Source organism: Eumetopias jubatus, unplaced genomic scaffold (assembly GCF_037043125.1).
Source record: "Eumetopias jubatus isolate StellerSeaLion01/CBP00866 unplaced genomic scaffold, mEumJub1_p1.0 scaffold_5, whole genome shotgun sequence".
Classification (NCBI taxonomy): domain Eukaryota; kingdom Metazoa; phylum Chordata; class Mammalia; order Carnivora; family Otariidae; genus Eumetopias; species Eumetopias jubatus.
The window spans coordinates 4,881,714-4,904,041 of NW_028274811.1; the positions used below are offsets into that span (position 1 = coordinate 4,881,714).

General features: G+C 49.7%; 1 protein-coding gene across 1 annotated transcript; it reads left to right on the top strand.

Moving 5' to 3' along the window:
• The first annotated feature begins 8,187 nt into the window (after positions 1–8,187).
• LOC148164247 (histo-blood group ABO system transferase 1-like) lies at positions 8,188–20,501 on the top strand. Its single transcript, XM_088023582.1, has 2 exons — positions 8,188–8,316; positions 19,708–20,501. Exons 1-2 carry the CDS (start codon positions 8,207–8,209, stop codon positions 20,393–20,395), a joined length of 798 nt encoding a protein of 265 aa, XP_087879708.1. The 5' UTR covers positions 8,188–8,206; the 3' UTR covers positions 20,396–20,501.
• The last annotated feature ends 1,827 nt before the right edge of the window (positions 20,502–22,328 follow it).

Below are 22,328 nucleotides of genomic sequence, written 5' to 3' on the forward strand. Positions count from 1 at the left end.
TAGACCAGAGGGAGCAGAGTTCAATGGCGTCGAGGAGTCAAGTTGGCCGAGGGCAGAGGAGAGAGCACGGGGTTAGGACTGTGGGGTCCCGGAACCAGCCAGTGATAGAGGAGTCCCAGTGGGTGGTTGGCGTGCCAGGCTGGTTAGGGAGGGTGACGAGAGAATGGGAGGAGGGATGGAGGGCCTGGGGCTGGCGTTTGAAGCTGTTCTCTGCAGGGAGCGGGGAGAACTGGGGGGGCCCTGGGGAGGGAAGGTCAGGAGACAAGCATGAATGATGCACAGACACGGCGTCGGGCTGCATCCCTCTGCTTTGTGCCCTGCTCTGGTCATGGCTGGGTCTGGCTACACCCACCACCTTCAGCTAAGAGTTAACTAACACAAGCAATACGGCTTCCTGCCAAGGTGCACCTTTCCTGGAGTGCTGTGCCTGCAGAGGGCTGTCTGGCCGTGGAGTATCGTGTGTGGCTCTGGCAAGAGCTCCCACCGCGTTAGGGCTGGGAGAGGCCTGTGGGGTCTGGGACCCCCTCAGTGGAGCTGGGTTTGCTCAGCCTTGTCTGTGCCAGCCCTCACGTGTCCTGCCATCCATACTTTGCCAGTCGCATTACCGCTGCCCTCCCCCTTGCCCCCACCCTTTGGAGTGTAAAGAGCGGGCCCAGGGCCGCCTAGGGGGCTGTCAGTTGAGCATCTGCCTTCAGCTCAGGTCATGATCCCCGGGTCCCGGGATCAAGCCTGGCGTTGTGCTCCCTGCTCAGCGGGGAGTCGGCTTCACCCTCTGCCCCTCCTCCCTGCTTGTGTGCGCTTGCTCATTCACTCTCTCTCAAATAAATAAAATCAAACCTTTAAAATAAAAAAGTAAGAGTGGATCCGTTCCCTGGGGGCGTACCAACAAGGAGGGGCACCAGGGCAGGTGCCCGGGGGCTGCAGGGCGAGGCTCAATGCCTGCAGGAGAGGTTAACCCACCTCCCCTGTGAGTACTAAAGAGGAGAGGGCTTCCACTGGAACCGGGGTGAGCCCATCCCTGGCCAGGGCCCAATTTTGGCCGCAGCAAGGTGATTTAGGTAACCCAGCCCTGAATAACTGAGGCTTCCTCTCCACAGGCTTCTGGGGACAGAGTGCCAACTTCTGGCTGTGCGGGTCCCTGCTCTTTGCCGCTCTCCTGGGCTTCTTCAGGTAAGTGGGGGGTGGTCCTGGGGTCCCAATGGCAGGGTGGGATTTATTATGGCGTATTTGACAGATAACATCTTTTTTTTTTCTTTTTTAACCGCATTTCATTAGTTTAAAAGAAACAGTAATGTTTTAAAACAAATTTAGTAAAATTTCATCCCCTTAAAAAAGTAGAATTGAGTGGATACTTTTTCAATTCAGCAGGTCTTACCCCACAAGGTGAAATTGTCCCTAGCCTCCACTTTGTGGTGGATGCTGACTGTTTGAATATATAGTTCAGACCACAAGAAGGCATTTGCGGTTAGTGGTTAAGTTTTAGAGCTATACACGTTTTCACTGATGACTTTTGTAAAGAAATTTGTTAGTGGGGCGCTTGAGCGGCACCATCGGTTAAGGGTCTGACTCTTGGTTTCGGCTCAGGGTCGTGATCTCAGGGTCATGAGATCGAGCCTCATTCGGGACCCACGCTCAGTGGGGAGTCTGCTTGAGATTCTCTCTCCCTCTCCCTCTGCCCCACCCCACACCACTCACACTCTGTCTTTCTAAAAAAAAAAAAAAAGAAATTTGTTAGAAGGAGATTCCATTTTTTGGATTTTTATTCTGTGCTAGGCACTGAGCAAAATGCTGATGGACATTCTCGTATCTTCTCTGGACAACCTATAAGATATGCATTACTATCCCCATTTTACACCTGAGAAACTGAGGCTCCAGAGGTTCGGGTGACACCCAGGTTCCAAGGTAGGAATTGGCCAGGCCAAGATGGAGACCCTTCCAAACCCACTTCCCAGGCCCCTGAGGGAGAGTCCATCTGGGCTAGCCTCTCATCTCAGGGCTGACAGTCCAGCCAGTGCATAATTTGGAAAATGATGCTCTTGTGCTGTTGGACACATCAACACATTGACCTAGGCAGGTGTTTACTGAGCCTGGTCCTCCGGGGGGATGTGGGGGGCATGGATATGTCACTGTCAATGGGACAGCCCCCTGTCCTGAGCAGTGTCGGGTCTGGTAGGGGGAGTAGGCAGGGGATAGGCTGTCACGTGAGTGGATACAGGGTTTCCTGGATCTCCTGGGAGGAAGACCCGCCTTGACCTCCCAGAGTTGGAGACTTGCCGGGGCTTCATAGAGCAAGTCTGTTCTAAGCAACAAGTGCAGCCCCTTACCTAGGGAGCAGAGACGGGCCTGGGGCGGGGCGTGACATTGCAGGTGGTCTCTGCCCACTACGTGGGGGCTGCCGACCCGCAGAGGCACCTCCCGAGCTGCCGTGCTGGCCTCCCGGGGCCCAGCCCCACTCCAGAGCTTTCCTGTGTCATGCTGCGGGCCACGGGGCTGAGCTGGCTCCACGGCCTGTCCGGTAGGTGAGCCCGGGTCCACCTGAACTTTGTGTGGCAGGAGAACGCCGTTCTCTGAACACAGCCCGTCCCAAAGTCTGATTCTGAGAACGTGTCCTCACTTTGCATGAAAGTATCCTTCCTTGTATCATAAGGACCTCAGGGAGCACCGAGACCCTGTGGCACCTTCCCTGTCATGCCTTCGAGTATTTGGAGCCACCTGTCACCGTGCCCTGCAGTTTCCCTCTGTGACCCAGTCTGAAACCCCTCACCCCATCTGGCCTGACCGTCTGTTACACTCAGGTGCCCAGAGTGGCAGCCCAACGGCTCTGGGGTTGGGCGTGACGGGTCTGGTGTTGGAGGTTGGGGTCCGGGGGTCAGGGGTCAGGGGTCGGGGTCTGACCTCTATTCTCAATCTCGATGCCATGGTTCTTTTGACTTACTCACCCAGCACCCTGTGCCTCTGCATTGTTCTGTGTTTACATTTCATTTTATCTTCTTTTCCCCTCATTTTGACATATCTTGGATTGTCTTTTTAATTGTTTTAGACGGATAAATGTTTAGAACTCAAAAGATTCATCTGATTATTTTCTTCTTGGAAAATTTTCTTTTAGAGCAGATTATGTTTCCCTTTGGACTTTGCCTCCTCATGTGTTCCTTTCATAAAATATTTGTGGATGTAGAATTTTTACATGTTCTGTTTGAGTGTAACTTAAAAACCCCATCCTGATGTGAGTAAGGATGAGCTATATGAGCACCTCTGGCACTTTTCAAAAGCTCACAATAAGAGCTCTTTCTTCAAATGAACATTTAGATTTTAAAATATGACCTCAATGTGCAAAGAGCGATTTAAAAATCTCTTGCTGCCTTTTTTTTTTTTCTAATTCACACAAACTAGGATAAGTCCTAGGACAGAATTCTTCAATGGGCAAAATTACCTTCTAATTTGGAAAAAGGAAAACGTCCCCCACCGACGGAGCCCCAGCCTTAGCCACGTCGCGGTTTTGGCTCCCCAGGGTTCTGCCGCAAGGCTCCTAGGGCTGTCGACACCACTTCTCTCTGGTCTGTGGCCATCGGGGCCCCTCCATCCTCACCAGCGTCTGCTGGAGAGTGGTGTCACCAGGAGAGGTGGTACATACAGGGGGTGAAGTCAGGGAGGGGGCATGACGTGAAGTCCGTCTGGACGATTTGAGCTTGAGGAGCCTGCGGACCTCCAGGGAGCGGTCTGCGTGGAAAGAGAGAATGTGAGGTATCCGCACACGTGGGTTGCTGCAGTCTGAGAGCTGATGAGGTCATGAGGAGGTGGACAAGGTCGTGGGGGATGTAGCTCCCGTGTTCTCCCCGTGGGTCGCCCTGTGCTGGCATCATCAGCTCAGCTGCATTCATGCCCTCACCCCTGTCTTGCTCATGCGTTCACTCCCTACACACCTGTGAGGCTCCAGCCTGGGTGCCTGGGACCCCGAGCCGATTCAGGCACTGTCCCTGCCCCGAAGGTGGCAATGTGGAGGGGCTGAGGTTAGACGCTCACACGCTAACCCAAATCCCACCCACGCTGCAGGGAGAGACCACTTCACAGGGACACACAGACGCTTCCTGGAGGAGGGCGTGCTTATTCTGGGACCAGCAGTGCTTGGATGGGGGAAGTCAGGGCAGGGGAGGGGAGGGCAGGAGAGCTACTCAGCGTTACATCACACCCCCCCACCGTGTCCCCAGTATTCACTGAGCGAGCGGTCGAGCCACAGATAAGACTGTGGTTTCCTCCAGCTCTGACGCTCAGCAAGCGAGCCACGGAGCTTGTGACCTGCCCTTCGGCTTCTGTTCTCTATGTGACAGTGTTGTTAGAAAACAGGAAGGAGGCAGGGCTCTGGACTTCAGAGTGTCCGCAGAACCCCCAGGGAGCTTGTTAGGAAGAGAGATTTCTACACACACCCCTGCTCACTGCTCAGGGCTGTGCAGGGGGTCTGGAATCTCCTCTAGGTGAATCTGATGCCGGGGTCCCCATCCATGCTATTGGTTACTATGGTGATGAGATTGTGTTACAATGGTCCGGTTGCCTGGCCGGGGTGGGGAGGGGGCCAGCAGGGCTCTGCTTGGGCCCCGCATCTGTGTTCTCAGGAGCCAGAGACCAAAAGCGTCAGAATATGTGTGTTAAAGTCGCAGCCTGTCTGTCCTCCTGCCCAGCGAAGACTCAACTTCACACTCTTGTTTGTTGCCCAGCAATGTTTTCAGCCTGATTCCCGGATGGGGGCAGAGAAGACAGTCTCAAAGGTAATGGCGGAGTCTTTGGAGTCAGGGTGGTTCCTTCTAGAAAGCTCCAGAACGGAAGTAGAAATAGACGTATGTATTGAAGTGGAGATAATTATAGCCAAAGAGATACTCAATTCCTAGGGTGACTCCAAGCTCCTCCCTCTACTGTGCTTTCTCAAACCTTGCCAAGGACAAGGCAGAGCTGTGACCTCTGTTGGAGAGGACACGTTCGCAGAGGTAGCGCACTGCCCAGCAGGCTGCACGGCAAGGCCGGGCCTCAGGGAGGGATGGCGTGTGGCACTGGTTCCGGGTCCCCTTCAGCTGCTTCAGTGGGGCCGACCGGGGATGGGGTGCTCTCTGATCCCAGGAGGGCCCAGGCAGGGGGAGGCGCGGTTGTCCACTCAGAGCTCATTTCCTCCAGGGCCAGGCCTCTCTGGCCGGCCCACAGACAGGTGAGTTGAGATCGCCCAACCAGTGCGGCGGGGCTCGGCCTGGGAGCCAGATCCTGGCCCCAGCTCTCCTCCGGCCGTCCAGCTGGTTGGACGGACGGGTGGGTCGTGGGGCCGTGCCGGCATGACTAACTCTCTCCAGCAGCTGTGACATCCCACCCCACCCCCCGCAGCGCCAAAGGGACAGCCTGCCATTGAGGTCGTGGCTTTCACTCCTGGCTCTCCACTCACCAAGCCTGGCCTTCCTGGCCGTCAGGATGGAGGACGACCCCACCACGCTTCCTCCGGGAGCCTACCTCCGCTCCTCCCTTCCCCGGGACTGCTTGGGGTCAGCAGGGATAGGGGGCTCACCTTTGCCTGGGGCGCCCCCTCTTGAGGACCCGGCACTTTGTTAGCAATCGCTACTTTTCATGAAGTGACTCAGATGGAACCTTTCCTCTCCGCAGCCAGGATGACCGCTGCGTGGTCCCACAGCAGATGCTTGAGACAAAGCAGTTCAGGTAAGGGGCGCGGACCTGGGCTCCCCCGGATGGGAGGGGGCGGGCAGGGGGGTGGGATGTTGCCAGAGCTCCCTTGGGATTCCAGGGCCCACCTGGGTGGCCCTGGCTCCTGCCCTCTGGTCTCCGCGCCTCCTCCCTGCAGAGAGGGGCTCTCCCCAGGATGCTGTCACCCGCCGGTGTGAAATGCCCCTTAGGTGGAGCTGTGCCCCAAGTTCCCAGACACGGCCAGTGTGTCCAGGTTTCTCTGTCCTTTGTCGGACCCCTGCTCTACTCACCTGGCCACACGGCCCAAGCTTTGAATCACACGAGGAGCTTTCCTCCGCAGGGGCTGTGCGTGGGTGGCCCTGGAGGAGCCCTGCCTGTCTGGCAGGGCAGTGTTTCTCCCAGGACCCAGCCCCGGGCTCTGAGCACTTTGTTTCCCTCCCTCAGTGGAAGCAACTGCCACCTGGACACCTGCAGAGTACCTGAGGTACCCAGGTATGGGGGACACCTCTTTGGGCTGTTTCTGTGCCTCTTTCCAAGCAAGTGAACTTGTGCCTCTCCCCTCCCCTTCTGCAACCCTCTGCCCCTCCCAAGGCTGGTTCACAGGGAGGGAAGAACAAGGGGTCCAGGGAGAGGAGGGTAATGAGGGTCAAAGAAGAACAGGGGGAGATGTTTGATGGTGGGAGTCACAGGCGTTTTCCACTTGACCCCAGCCTTTGTGGCTGCCCCAGCTCAGGTGTGGGACCTGTGGTGGGCTCAGTCCCGCCTCCTCAACCCTCAGCTCAGTGGAAAACTGGACGATGTGGCTAGGGAGGGTGTGGGGGACAAAGGAGGCGGGGTGGGGGTGGGCAGTGAAGTACATCCTGGCACAGTGTAGGGGCTGGATGGGGGGTGGGCCAACCCTCATCCCCCTCCCCCCGCCCAAATAAAAGCAGGACACGGGATGGGACCTTAGTCACAACGAGGTAGACTCCCGTGAGGACTTAGAGTGCACAGGGAGGAAGAAGGAGATGTGGGGTGTCTAGAACCTCAGCAGTTCTCACAGACCATGAAGGGTGACCCCCTTTCCTTTGCTTGGGCTTTAGCCTCATCAGTTTATCACTGGGAAGCTTGCAGCATCCTCGGGGCTGGGTGGGCACGCTCCATGGACGTCTGTGAGTGAACAGTGATGGATGGAGGAAGGAAGGGGGAAGGGAGGGAGGCAGGCAGGAAGGAAGGGGGGAGGGAGGGAGGGAGGTGGGCAGGAGGAGGGCAGGCGGGCGCCCTGCGGCTCGGGGCGGGCTCCCGGCAGAGTCGTCAGCCGGTTGGGAGGACAGCACCTTGCAGCTCTGGGCACAGACTAAGGGGCTCTGAGAAGTCTCCAGTCACTTCTCCCTGACGCACATCTCCTCCGCAGGATGGTTTACGCCAAGGCCCAGGTCCTCAAGCCCACGTGAGTGCGCAAGTCCCTGCCGCGGCCCATGGTGGCTCCCTGTCCCCGAGGCCTAGGCTTTCTCTCGCTCCTGTCCAGGGCTGTAACCTTTCCGTGCCTTTTCTCTTCCTTCTTTCACCATCTTGCCGTGACCGGGCTCATTTTTAATGGGTCTGGCACCACGGAGGGCGCCTCTCACTCTTGGTCCTGGGGCCCACAGAAGTCCACAGAAGGCACAGAAGCCTCTCATTTCTTCATGGGGACGGAGGACAGCAGTCTGGGCTGGCTTGGCCCCGAGGTCTTTCCGCGGCTGCTGATGTCACAGGAACTGCGGTTCCGAGCCGCTCCCCACAGTCAGGCCTCCGGAGCCAGCACCCCCGCCTCCTGCTTGGTCTGCCCAAGACCCAGTGGCAGCCCATCTGGCCTCAGACAGCAATGTCACCCAGAGGCCTCTCTGATTAGCCCTTGTTGTACAAGAAGGAAAACTGAGCTCAGAGAAGTGGACGTACTTGCCTGAGGCCCCGCAGCTGGGAGGGACAGGTCGGGATCCAGCCCAGGCCATGGCACCTCCCTGCCAGGAGAGCTGGAAGTGCACGCTGTCGTTTCTGAAACCAGTACCCGCATCTCCTTGAAGTTCTAGAGCCACCAGCCACGGAAGGCCACGAGCACTCGACACGTGACCACTCTGGAGTAAGAAGTGCTGTCAGTGGGAAACACACTGGATTTGAAGCACTTAGTCCCCCCAGATTTAAAATATCCTCCCAAATGTAAAATATCCTGTTTGCTGGGAAAGGGGCTTAGTTCTTGCATCACTGAGCTAGAGCTCCTCCCAGGAAACAGGGCTGGTGGCCTCCTAGAAGGAGTGTGCGTGGGACCCAGCACCCGGCTGGTGCATAGCAGACACTCCCAGTGAGGGCAGCGAGGGAATGGGAATGTCAGGGCTCAGGTGCTGAGCTGATGGAGCAGAGAGCACTGGATGGGAGTCTGGAATCCTGTCTGCTTCTCACTCTGCTGCTCCCAGATTGTGAGCCTTTGGACAAATGCTTCCCTTCCGTGGCCCACGTGTCCATGCCCTGCTCTAACACAGTGTGCCTCGTTTTCCCCAGGAGGGCCGACGTACTGGTCATGACCCCCTGGTTTGCTCCCATCATCTGGGACGGAGTCTTTGACTCTACAATTCTGGACGCGCAGTTCCAAAACGCCACCATCGGGCTGACCGTGTTTGCCATCAAAAAGTAAGTAAGGTCTGGGCAGCTATGCTGAAGAGGGGCACTGGCCCAGGGGAAACCAGGAAGCCCACCTGCGGTGCCGGGAGGGGGGGGGCACCTGTCACTAGGTGTCGCTCTTTTCTGGAATGAGGTGCTCTCGGGGTGGTGGGGAGGCATGGGTGGCTTGGTGTGCAGGTGAACTTGGTGGGAATTGCAGGGGGCCACTAGGTACACGCCCGCTCAAAATAGCAGCCCCACACCCCAGAGTCACCTGCTCCAGAGGTCAGTGTGTGGGCCTTTGAGAGCCATGCAGCCTCCACTGACCACTGACAGGGGCCAGCCGCCGGGCCAGCAGCCCCGAGGCAGGTGCTCCGTTGCCCTGACCCATTCCCAGAGACGCCGCCTGAGGCTTCCTTTCCTAGTAGCCACGGCGGGTTCAGCATGTGGCAGAGCTGGATCTGAAACCTCCAGGCTGCATTGACGGCTTCGGGGTGGGCTTGTTTGGTTTGAAAACTGGCTTGTATTTTATGTACCGCATCTGCGTCTTCACGCACAGTGTCTTGGACACCTTTGCACACTGACGCCTGTGGACCTTCCTCGTTCTTTTGAATGGCTGCCCGCTCTTATTCCAGAGGCTTCGTTCCCTGCTTGGGCTGTTTGGTAGAGCTGCCTACGCGGCACCATTACAAGTAACATTTTATCACGAAAGTTTTCCACTGTGCCGCGAAGTTGCCAGCCTTGTACGGTGAGCGTGTGTATGCCCACCACCTACATCCCACCACTGATGTTGTTCTTTCTTTTTCCCCCTCGTTCTCCCTAGTTTTGTTGGCATAAATTGACACAAACATCGTACAAGTGTACGGTGTACAAGGTAATGATCTGATGGTTGTATACACGGTACGTCAACGAGTGTCACCATGCCGCGTCTCATTCCCAGAGCTTATTTATCTTCCATCTGGAAGTTTGTACATCTGACCCCCTCACCCATGTCCCCAGTGCTGCATGTCTTGCCTCTGGTTAACCACTTACCTGTTCTCTGTTGCTATGGATTCAGGTTTTCTTAGATTCCACATGTAAGCGAGATTGTACTGTATTCACCTGTCTCTCTCTGACTGTCTCACGTAGCATTGATGGCCTCAGGTTTTAACCATGTTGCTGCAATGGCAGGGTTTCTTTCTTTTTTATGGCCGAGAAATATATATCTCACGCTTTGTTTATCTAGGCATCTGTTGATGGACACTTAGGTTGTTTCTATGTCTCGGCTACTGGAAGTAATCTGCAGTGAACGTGGGAGTGCAGGTATCTCTTCAAGATACTGATCTAGTTTTCTGCCCTGTCTCTACCATCTATCTCTTTCTATGCCTCCAGAAGTAGGATTGTTGGATCATAGGGTAGTTCTATTTTTTAAAAGATTTTATTTATTTAGGGGCGCCTGCGTGGCTCAGTCATTAAGCATCTGCCTTCGGCTCATGTCATGGTCCCAGGGTCCTGGGATCGAGCCCCGCATCGGGCTCCCTGCTCCGCGGGAAGCCTGTTCTCTCCCTCCCACTCCCCCTGCTTGTGTTCCCTCTCTCACTGTGTCTCTCTCTGTCAAAAAATAAATAATATCTTTAAACAAAAAGATTTTATTTATTTAATTGAGAGAGAGAAAGAGAGAGAGAGAATGTGAGCAGGGGAGGGGCAGAGGGAGAGAGAATCCCAAGGAGGATCCCTGCTGAGCACAGAGCCCGGTGTGGGGGCTCAGTCTCACCACCCTGAGATCATGACCTGAACCCAAACCAAAAGTCAGATGCTTAACCAACGGAGTCACCCAGGCGCCCCGGGGCAGTTCTATTTTTAACTTTGGAGGAGTCTCCCTACTGTCTTCCACAGCGGCTGCACCAGTTTGCCTTCCCTCCCAAAGGTGCATAAACGGTCCCTTTTCTCCACTTGCTCACCAACACTTGTTATCTCTTGTCTTTCTGACACTAGCCTCTCAACAGGTGTGAGGTGACATTTCATCATGGTTTTGATGTGCATTTCTCTGATGATGAGTGATGTGGAGCACCTTTTCATGGACCTGTTGGCCATGTGACTATTTCTTTTGGTATGATTTCAACTTCTTGAGTTCGCTAAGATTTGTTTTGTGGCCTAACATAGGATCTACCCTAGAAATGTTCCATGGGCCCTTGAGAAGAGCGTGTGTTCTGCTGCTGTTGGATGGAATGCTCTATGTATCTGTGTTAGGTCCGTTTGGTCTGTAGTGTTGTTCAAACATGCTGTTTCCTTACCATTTGTCTGATCTGTCCATTTTTGAGAGTGGGTTATTGAAGTCCCCAATCAATATCGTATTGCTGCTTATTTCTCCCTTTAGTTTTGTTAGTGTTTGCTTTATGTATTTAGGTGCTCCAACGTTGGGTGCATGAATATTTACAATTGTTATTTCTTCTGACCCCCTCACCCATTTGGATTGAGCCCTTTATCATTATATAATAACCTTCTTTGTCTCTTTTGATCATTTTTATTTTTATTTCTTTTATGCCTGGCATTTATTTATTTAATTTTCTTTTTAATTATTTTTATTTATTTTATTATTGTTATGTTAATCACCATACATTACACCATTAGTTTTTGATGTAGTGTTCCATGATTCATTGTTTGTGCATAACACCCAGTGCTCCACGCAGAATGCGCCCTCTTTAATACCCATCACCAGGCTGACCCATCCCCCCACCGCCCTCCCCTCTAGAACCCTGTTTTTCAGAGTCCATCGTCTCTCATGGTTCGTCTCCCCCTCCGATTCCCCCCCTCATTCTTCCCCTCCTGCTATCTTCTTCTTCTTTTTTTTTTCACATATATTTTATTATTTGTTTCAGAGGTACAGGTCTGTGATTCAACAGTCTTGCACAATTCACAGTGCTTACCATAGCACATACCCTCCCCAATGTCTATCACCCAGCCACCCCATCCCTCCCACCCCCACCACTCCAGCAACCTTCAGTTTTGTTTCCTGAGATTACGAATTCCTCATATCAGTGAGGTCATATGATACATGTGTTTCTCTGATTGACTTATTTCTTTCAACATAACACCCTCCAGTTCTATCCACGTCATTGCAAATGGCAAGATCTCATTCCCTTTGCTGGTATTCCATTGTATATATATACCACCTCTTCTTTATCCATTCATCTGTTGATGGACATCTTGGCTCTTTCCACAATTTGGCTATTGTGGACATTGCTGCTATAAACATCGGGGTGCATGTACCCCTTCAGATCCCTACATTTGTATCTTTGGGGTAAATACCCGGGAGTGCAATTACTGGATCATAGGGTAGCTCTATTTTCAACTTTTTGAAGAACCTCCGTACTGTTTTCCAGAGTGCTTGCACCAGCTTGCATTCCCACCAACGGTGTAGGAGGGTTCCCCTTTCTCCGCATCCCCGCCAGCATCTGTCGTTTCCTGACTTGTTAATTTTAGCCATTCTGACTGGTGTGAGGTGATATCTCATGGAGGTTTTGCTTTGGATTTCCCTGATGCTGAGCAATGTTGAGCACTTTTTCATGTGTCTGTTGGGCATTTGGATGTCTTCTTTGGAAAAATGTCTGTTCATGTCTTCTGCCCATTTCTTGATTGGATCATTTGTTCTTTGGGTGTTGAGTTTAAGAAGTTCTTTATAGATTTTGGATATTAGCCCTTTATCTGATATGTCATTTGCAAATATCTTCTCCCATTCTGTCGGTTGTCTTTTGGTTATGTTGACCGTTTCTTTTGCTGTGCAAAAGCTTTTTATCTTGAAGAAGTCCCAGTAGTTCATTTTTGCCCTTGCTTCCCTTCCCTATGGCGATGTGTCTAGGAAGAAGGTGCTGCGGCTGAGGTCAAAGAAGTTGCTGCCTGTGATCTCCTTTAGGATTTTTGATGGACTCCTATCTCACATTTAGTCCTTTCATCTATTTTGAGTCTATTTTTGTGTGTGGTGTAAGAAAATGGTCCAGTTTCATTCTTCTGCATGTGGCTGTCCAATTTTCCAAACACCCTTTGTTGAAGAGACTGTCTTTTTTCCATTGGACATTCTTTCCTGCTTTGTCAAAGATGAGTTGGCCATAGAGTTGAGGGTCCATTTCTGGATTCTCTATTCTGTTCCATTGATCTATGTTTCCGTTTTTGTGCCAATACCACACTGTCTTGGTGATGACAGCTTTGTAATAGAGCTGCAAGTCTGGAATTGTGATGCGGCCAGCTTTGCTTTTCTTTTTCAACATTCCTCTGGTTATTCGGGGTCTCTTCTGGTTCCATACAAATTTTAGGATTATTTGTTCCATTTCTTTGAAAAAAGTGGATGGTGTTTTAATGGGGATTGCATTGAATGTGTAGATTGCTCTTGGTAGCATTGACATCTTCACAATATTTGTTCTTCCAATCCATGAGCATGGAACGTTTTTCCATTTCTTTGTGTCTTCTTCAATTTCTTTCATGAGTATTTTATAGTTTTCTGAGTAGAGATCCTTTGCCTCTTTGGTTAGATTTATTCCTAGGTATCTTATGGTTTTGGGTGCAATTGTAAATGGGATCGACTCCTTGATTTCTCTCTCTTCTGTCTTGTTGTTGGTGTATAGGAATGCCACTGATTTCTGTGCATTGATTTTATATCCTGCCACTTTACTGAATTCCTGTATGAGTTCTAGCAGTGTTGGGGTGGAGTCTTTTGGGTTTTCCACATACAGTATCATATCATCTGCAAAGAGTGAGAGTTTGACTTCTTTGCCTATTTGGATGCCTTTAATTCCTTTTTGTTGTCTGATTGCTGTGGCTAGGACTTCTAATACTATTTTGAATAGCAGTGGTGATAGTGGACATCCCTACTGCGTTCCTGACCTTAGGGGAAAGCTCTCAGCTTTTCCCCATTGAGAATGATATTCGCTGTAGGTTTTTCATAGATGGCTTTTATGATATTGAGGTATGTACCCTCTATCCCTATACTCTGAAGAGTTTTGATCAAGAAAGGATGCTGTACTTTGTCAAATGCGTTTTCTGCATCTATCGAGAGGATCATATGATTCTTGTTCTTTCTTTTGTTAATGTATTGTATCACATTGATTGATTTGCGGATGTTGAACCAGCCTTGCAGCCCAGGGATAAATCCCACTTGGTCATGGTGAATAATCCTTTTAATGTACTGTTGGACCCTATTGGCTAGTATTTTGGTGAGAATTTTTGCATCCATGTTCATCAAGGACATTGGTCTGTAGTTCTCCTTTTTGATGGGGTCTTTGCTGGTTTGGGGATCAAGGTAATGGTGGCCTCATAAAATGAGTTTGGAAGTTTTCCTTCCATTTCTATTTTTTGGAACAGTTTCAGGAGAATAGGTATTAATTCTTCTTTAAATGTCTGATAGAATTCCCCTGGGAAGCCGTCTGGCCCTGGGCTTTTGTTTGTTGGGAGATTTTTGATGACTGCTTCAATTTCCATAGTGGTTATAGGTCTGTTCATGTTTTCTATTTCTTCCTGGTTCAATTTTGGTAGTTGATACATCTCTAGGAATGCTTCCATTTCTTCCAGGTTATCTAATTGGCTGGCATAGAGTTGCTCATAATATGTTGTTATAATTGTTTGTATTTCTTTGGTGTTGGTTGTGATCTCTCCTCTTTCATTCCTGATTTTGTTGATTTGGGTCATTTCTCTTTTCTTTTTGATAAGTCTGGCCAGGGGTTTAGCAATCTTGTTAATTGTTTGAAAGAACCAGCTCCTAGTTTCATTGATCTGTTCTACTGTTCTTTTGGTTTCTAGTTCATTGATTTCTGCTCTGATCTTGATTATTTCTCTTCTCCTGCTGGGTTTAGGCTTTCTTTGCTGTTCTTTCTCCAGCTCCTTTAGGTGTAGGGTTAGGTTGTGTATTTGAGACCTTTCTTGTTTCTTGAGAAAGGCTTGTATTGCTATATACATTCCTCTGAGGTCTGCCTTTGCTGTATCCCAAAGATTTTGAACAGTTGTGTTTTCATTTTCATTGGTTTCCCTGAATTTTTTTAATTCTTCTTTAATTTCCTGGTTGACCCATTCATTCCTTAGTAGGATGCTCTTTAGCCTCCATGCATTTGAGTTCTTTCCAACTTTCCTCTTGTGATTGAGTTCTAGTTTCAAAGCATTGTGGTCTGAAAATATGCAGGGAATGATCCCAATCTTTTGGTACCGATTGAGACCTGATTTGTGACCTAGGATGTGATCAATTCTGGAGAATGTTCCATGGGCACTAGAGAAGAATGTGTGTTCCGTTGCTTTGGGATGGAATGTTCTGAATATGTCTGTGAAGTCCATTTGGTCCAGTGTGTCATTTAAAGTCTTTATTTCCTTGTTGATCTTTTGCTTAGATGATCTGTCCATTTCAGTCAGGGGGGTGTTAAAGTCCCCCACTATTATTGTATTGCTGTCAATGTGTTTCTTCGCTCTTGTTATTAACTGCCTTATATAATTGGCTGCTCCCATGTTCGGGGCATAGATATTTACAATTTTTAGATCTTCTTGTTGGATAGACCCTTTAAGTAGGATAGAGTGTCCTTCCTCATCTCTTATTACGGTCTTTGGTTTAAAATCGAATTTGTCTGATATAAGGATTGCCACCCCAGCTTTATTTTGGTGTCCATTAGCATGGCAAATGGTTTTCCGCCCCCTCACTTTCAATCTGGGGGTGTCTTTGGGTCTAAAATGAGTCTCTTGCAGACAGCATATGGATGGGTCTTGTTTTTTAATCCAATCTGATAGCCTGTGTCTTTTGATCGGGGCATTGAGCCCATTTACATTCAGGGTAACTATTGAAAGGTATGAATTTAGTGCCATTGTATTGCCTGTAAGGTGACTGTTACTGTATATTGTCTCTGTTCCTTTCTGATCTGTGCTGCTTTTAGTCTCTCTCTTTGCTTAGAGGACCCCTTTCAATATTTCTTGGAGGGCTGGTTTCGTGTTTGCAAATTCCTTTAGTTTTTGTTTGTCCTGGAAGCTTTTTATATCTCCTTCAATTTTCAATGAGAGCCTAGCTGGATATTGTCTTCTGGCTGCATATTTTTCTCGTTTAGTGCTCTGAAGATATCATGCCAGTCCCTTCTGGCCTGCCAGGTCTCTGTGGATAGGTCTGTTGCCAATCTAATATTTCTACCATTGTAGGTTACATATCTCTTCTCCCGAGCTGCTTTCAGGATTTTCTCTTTGTCTCTGAGACTCGTAGGTTTTACTATTAGATGTCGGGGTGTTGACCTATTTTTATTGATTTTGGGAGGGGTTCTCTGTGCCTCCTGGATTTTGATGCCTGTTTCCCTCCTCACATTAGGGAAGTTCTCTGCAATTATTTGCTCCAATATACCTTCTGCCCCTCTCTCTCTTTCTTCTTCTTCTGGGATCCCAATTATTCTAATGTTTTGTCTTATCGTATCGCTTATCTCTCGAATTCTGCCCTCGTGACCCTGTAGTTGTTTCTCTCTTTTTCTCAGCTTCATTATTTTCCATCATTTGGTCTTCTATATCGCTGATTCTCTCTTCTGCCTCATTTATCCTAGCAGTTAGTGCCCCCATTTTTGATTGCACCTCATGAATAGCCTTTTTGATTTCGACTTGGTTAGATTTTAGTTCTTTTATTTCTCTAGAAAGGGTTTTTCTAATAACTTCCACGCTTTTTTCAAGTCCACCTAGTATCTTTAAAGTCATGATTCTGAACTCTAGGTCCGACATCGTACTAATGTCCGTATTGAGTAGGTCCCTGGCTGACGGTACTATCTCTTGTTCTTTTTGCTGAGGTGATGTTTTTCGTCTTGTCATTTTGTCCAGAGGAGAATAGGTGAATGAGAGAACAGAATGCTAACAGGTTAACAACGTCCCCAGCAAATATACTCTATACAAATCAGAAAAGGCCTGAAACCACGGGAAAAGAAAGGGAAAGAAAGAAAAAAGAAAGAGAAAAGAAAGAAAGAAAGAAAAAAACAAAAAGAAAAAGATTAAAAACAAAAACAGAACAATACAAAAAAACCCGAATATGATCAAATATGATCAGGCTAGTACATAAATCAGTGCCACACACTAGATTTTGGGCGTATTTTGGTCTGTTAGAAAAAAGTGCCTCCTAAAATTTTAAAGGAAGAAAGACATATATGTACAAAATAAGGGTTGATACAATGAAGGGATGGAAGATGACTGTAAAGATGAAAATTATAAAAGATTTTATAAAAGGAATTGATACGATAAGAAGTTGTTTGAAAAAAGAAAGAAGAAGATTTAAAAAAAAAAGGGAGAGAATGTGATCAGGCAGGAGACTAGAACAAAGCCATACACTAGTGATTTAGGGTATATTTTGATCTGTTAGAAGAAACTGGATCTCAAAATTTTAAGGAGAGAACAACTTATATATATACATGCCAAAAATAAGGGTAACTACCATGAAGGGATAAAATAGGGCTCTAAAAATGAAAAATAAAAAATTTTTTTTAAAAAAAAGGGATTGATAAGATGTTCGTTGAAAAAGGGAAAAAGATAAATTAAAAAAACAGTTAAAAAATTAACTTTGAAAAACTAATGAATCATGGTGAAAAAAAGCCATGAATTCTATGGGCAGTACTCCCCTAGCGCTGGAGTTCTCCCGTTCTCCTTGATCGGTAAACTTGGTCTTGGCTTGCTGGCTGTTCGTGCTGATCTTCTGGGGGAGGGGCCTGTTGCCATGGTTCCCAAATGTCTTTGCCGGAGGTGGAATTGCCCCGCCCTTGTCGGTCCGGGCTAAGCAAGCTGCTGGGGTTTGCTCTCGGGAGCTTTTGTTCTCCGCAAGCTTTCCGTAGGGCTTTGGAGGAGGACAGTGAAAATGGCAGCCTCCCAATCTCCGCCCCAGAGGAGGCAAGAACTCGGGGCTCCGCTCCTCAGTGCGCCCCCAGAGAAAAGCAGCCAGTCACTCCCGTCTCCCTGGTCTCCGGCCGCACTCCGTGCTCACCCGGCCTGTGACCGAGCGTTGCTATCTCTGGCCCCCGACCCCGTGTGGAGTCTCCAAACCCAGCAGATCCCTGCGGTGCGCTCCCGCGCCGCTCCTCCCGGGGGAGGAAGGGGAGTCTCCCCGGCTCTGCTGCTTGTTGGGTCCCTGCTGGAGGAGCAGTGGCCCGACTGGGCCGCGGATCACGGTTTATGGCCACCCCGAGCTGAGAGCCCGCGCCTCGGCTCCGTCTCTGCAGCCGGCTTCCCCGCTCCGATACCTGGGAGCTCCGCCGCACTCAGGCACCCCCGGTCTTTCTGTGACCCCGAGGGTCCTGAGACCACACTGTCCCGCGAGGGTTCCACCTCCCGCTTAGCCACTGGAGTGACGTCCCTCCGCGGAGCGGACTTCTGAAAGTTCCGATTTTGTGCTCTGCGGCTCTGTCATTTGCCAGTAGCTGGTAGCTGGCTGATGGAGGCTCTCCCCCCCCCCCCCCCCCGTGGTCTATCTTCCCGAATATCCGAATATCGCCTCGGATTCACTTCTTCGCAAGTCCTACGGAAGTGGTCGCTTTCCTGTTCAGAGGGTTGCTGCTATTCTTTCCTTCGATCTCCTGTTGAGTTTATAGGTGTTCAGAATGGTTTGACCCCTATCCAGCTGAATCCTGGAACCAGACAAAATTTAGGTCTCCCACTCCTCTGCCATCTTGCTCCTCCTCTCTATCTTTTCTTGATTAAATATCCAGGAGTGGAATTTTTCTGTCCTAGGTCAGATACATATCTGTATGTGTATCTGCATAAAACAACGTGACATTTTCGTAAGTTAGTTGTAGCATATTACACCCCCACCCACAATATATGGAAGGTTGGCAGCTCCCCATGCTCCACACCATTTTCTGAGGTGCGCTGCCTGTAAACTTTTATACTTGGGTCTTTGTGCAGACATATGACGAGGTCTGTGGGATAGAGTCCTGGAAGTGGAATTGGGAAAGGAATGTACACATTTAAAGTTTTGATATATTGGTGGCTCAGTCAGTCTCGATTTCAGCTCGCCTCATGATCTCAGGGTTGTGGGATCGAGCCCCATGTTGGGCTTTGTGCTCAGTGGGGAGTTTGCTCCCCCCCACATATAAATAATAAATAAATATATCAATCTTAAACGTTTTGATATATTTTCTCATATGCCCTCTGAAAGGATTGTAAAAATGGATATTTTCATTAGTGGCAAATGAGCGTGTCTGCCTTCCCTTATCCTTAACCACACCCGGAAGTATTCCCTTACTTGTTTGTTACAAAGGTCTTTCCTGAACACTTACTATGTGTGGACTACGGGGATGAGGTTGTTCCCAAACCACGGAAAGGCCCTGTGTCCACCGAGCTTTATTCGAGTGGGAAAAGACAGAAGAACAAGTAAAACTCAAATATAAAATATGTTCGATGGTGATTTGGGCTCTAAAATAACTAAGGTTGGGTTAGAAGGTAGAGTGGTTTCTTTTCATATTTATTTGTATTTATTTGCTCCTTCCTCTTGAGTTCTGATTTCCACCCAGAAAAATATACCGGTCAAGTTGCACATACCGCTGCGTTTTTACATCGGCTAGCCTCTGCGTTGGTGCCAGCAGGAGGAACTATTGGGCACGGATGGTTCTGGCATTAGTCAAAGGATGGGAGCCACTGTAGGGGTGAGCATCGCAGGGAAAGGATCCCAGCCTGAGAGAATAGGAAGTGCAAAGGTCCAGAGGAGCATGCCTGGCCTGTGTCAGGAACGTCAAAGAGACGCCTGCCCAGACAAAGAGATGGAGGACAGAGGGGAGGAGACAAGGTCAGAGGCAGATCTTGTGGGGTCTGGTAGACCACTGTAGGGTCTTGATTTGCTTTTTTCTTTTTTCTTAAGGAGAAGAAGCCATTGGAGGGTCATGAGTTGGGAGAGATCAACCTTTAGATATTACCCATCATTTGAGTTTTTGCCGACCTCATGGATTAAGAAAATACCTTACGGTTGAGGCTAAGTGCTCCATACCAAGGGATCTGAATGCCTCCCCTTACTATCCAGTTGATACACTGTCTTTAGCTAGTAGATGGGCTAAGGTTTTTATTTTTATGTTTTGATTTTTCATTGTAGTCAAATGCACATAACATGTAACATTTTAAGTATTTTGAAATGCACAGTTCCGTAGTGCTACCAATTCACATTGTTGTGCCACCGTAGGGCTGCCCATCTTCACAAGTGTTTTTCTCTTGCAAAACTTAGACACTAGCTCCCCATGTCCCCTCCCCCCGCCTCTGGGGTCTGTTTCTCTGAATTTGCCCACTCTAGAGCGCCCCCTCGAGGTGGAATCAGGCAGTGCTTGACTTTTGCCGTTGGCTCATTTCACTTAGCATGATGTCCTCAAGGCGTGGCTATGGTATTCTAAACTGGTTTTGCCCAAGTCTGTTTTTCTGCTGCTGTCTGATTCTGTTTAACGCCCATCCTCCCTTTTCTGGGGTGCTTGTTGTTGGCCTTAGATACACGATCTTCCTGGAGCTGTTCCTGCAGACGGCAGAGAAGCACTTCATGGTGGGACACAGGGTCACCTACTATGTCTTCACCGACCGGCCCGCCGATGTGCCCAGGGTGCCCCTCGCTGAAGGGAGGCAGCTGGTGGTCCTGGAGGTCCGAAACTATGCGCGCTGGCAGGATGTGTCCATGCACCGCATGGAGATGATTAGCAACTTCTCGCGGCAGCGTTTCCTCCGCGAGGTGGACTACCTGGTGTGCGTGGACGTGGACATGAAGTTCAGCGACCACGTGGGTGTGGAGATCCTGTCCCCCCTTTTCGGCACCCTGCACCCCGGTTTCTACAGGGCGGCCCGCGAGGGCTTCACCTACGAGCGTCGTCCGCGGTCCCAGGCCTACATTCTGAGAGAAGAGGGTGACTTTTACTACGCAGGAGGCTTTTTTGGGGGTTCGGTGGTCGAGGTTCTCCAGCTGACCACGGCCTGTCACCAGGCGATGGTAGTCGACCGGGCCAATGCGATCGAGGCCGTGTGCCATGACGAGAGCCACCTGAACAGGTACCTTCTCTACCACAAACCCACCAAGGTGCTCTCCCCGGAGTACCTGTGGGATGAACGGATGCTGCAGAGGCCTCCTTTCCTCAGGAAACTGCGCTACGTGGCGGTGCCCAAGAATCATACAGAAATCCGGAACTGAAGAGCCCGGGGCCCAGGGAGGTCTCCATACAAGGCTGCAGCCTTAGCAGGTCTTGCCCTGGGCAAGGGATCAACCAAAGATTTGATGCTATGGATGAGTCCCTGGGCCTCGGTTTCCTCTTCTCGAGAGGCTCCCACCACTCGTCCTTGTATTGAAACTGGGCTCATCCTTCATGGTGCCCACAAGGTCCCCTTCCCCAGGAAAGTTTCTTTGATTGTCTCTTCCTCCTCCTATTGAAATACACTGCTCTTCACTCTGCATCCCTATAAAGCACTTAGTGTATTCCTTTGGCCAGATCTGCTGCCATTCTGCTCACCTTGCCCATTGGTCTTGCTCATTACAATGTGAGCTCCTGATGGCAGAAGCTAAGACTTCTTCTTACAGGTCAGTACCTACCACGGTGCCTTACGCCCAGAGACTCTCAAAGCATGACCCCTAAACACCTGCTGTACCCTGTCCCCAGACAATGGGAGAGGCCCAGCCTGAAAGCACTTTCTTGGGTTTCGTTTGTGTGTATGATAGCTTGTTGCTCTGGGTGGTTTGTCTTTTTCTTATGGACTTTGGGGAGTTTGTTTTGTGTTTTGGGTGTTAGTACTTTTCTCAGACACATGCTAAAAATTTCTTCTTCTAGTTTGTATGTTGCTACTTCAACTCTTTTACCATAGGTAAATTTAAGAACTCATCTCCTGCTTTGAAATCCTGAAGATAGTGCCTTATGTTAGAAGATAGTGTCCAAAAGCTTTATGTTTTTGCCTCACACTTAGGTCTTTAATCTACCGATAATGATTTGTGTGTGCTTTTAATGTAAGGATTTGATTTAATTTTCCTTTCTCTGGATAACCATTATCTGAGCACCACTTATTGAAAACATGTTTGAAAACTTTCGGGAAAGTTCTTTTCCCTGACTTGCACTATCTTCAGCCTCCTACTGTCAACTGTCCCCATGTGCCTGGGTCTGTTTCTTGGTCTGTCCTTGTGGCGATGACACACCATCTTCGTTACTCTAGGCACATAATCACATCTTGCTATCTGGTCCGGCAAGTCCTCCCGCCTGATTCTTTAAGAGTATTTTGATTGCTCTTGGCCTGTTGCATTTCCATCTCACATTTAAATCTTCTGTCAAATTACAGAAAGGAGCCAGCTGGAGTTTTCATATAATTTAATTTATTTATTTATGTTTTTGAGAGAGAGAGAGAGCGAGCGAGCGAGAGAGCGTGCAGGCGAGAGTTGGGGGTAGGACAGATGGGGAGAATCTTAAGCAGGCTCCATGCCCACTGTGGAAACTGATGGGGGCTCGATCTCACGACCCTGAGATCATGACCTGAGCCAAAATCAAGAGTCAGACACTTAACCGACTGAGCCAGCCAGGTACCCCTGGCTGGAGTTTTCGTCAGAATTGTGCTGAGCTGAGCAGCAGTGCCCAGTGGCTGCTGGAGGTGGCCACAGGAGCGCCCCTCCCGTCCACCCGAAGGCTCACAAGCCAGGGCTGATTCTTCTGAGGCTAGGATGGAGACTGCCGCTTCCTCTTCCCCGGCACCTGGTGGTTCGCTGGTGGCCATGGGTGCTCCTCGAGGGCTGGTGCGTCCCCCAAAACTGCCCCCGTCTCTGCAGGCCATCCTCCCTGTGTGCCCGTCTGGCCCTTCCTGAGCAGGTGACAGCTCCCAGAACACAACACACAAGATCCTTCTGTTGCAGGAATTCTCTGCCTTTAGTGCCCGCAGTTCTTGGTCCTGCCACTTCAAAGAATGAAGAGGTAGACCAGATGAAGAGTGGTGGGCAGCAAAGCAAAGTTTATTGAGCAAGAGTGTAAAGCTCCCAGAGATGGAGGGGGGCCCAAGTGGAGGGGGGCTGAGAGGGTTTCCCTGGAGTTTCTAAGTTTAGGGGTTTTTATGAGCTGTTTTGCAAAACCATCTTAAGCAACCAGGGCAATGCT

Bases quoted from the DNA above. Each gene is read 5' to 3' on its own strand.
- LOC148164247 (XM_088023582.1), top strand. From the start codon at position 8,207: ATGACCCCCTGGTTTGCTCCCATCATCTGGGACGGAGTCTTTGACTCT. The intron at 8,317-19,707 runs GTAAGTAAGGTC...TGTTGGCCTTAG, and splicing joins ACCGTGTTTGCCATCAAAAA to ATACACGATCTTCCTGGAGC.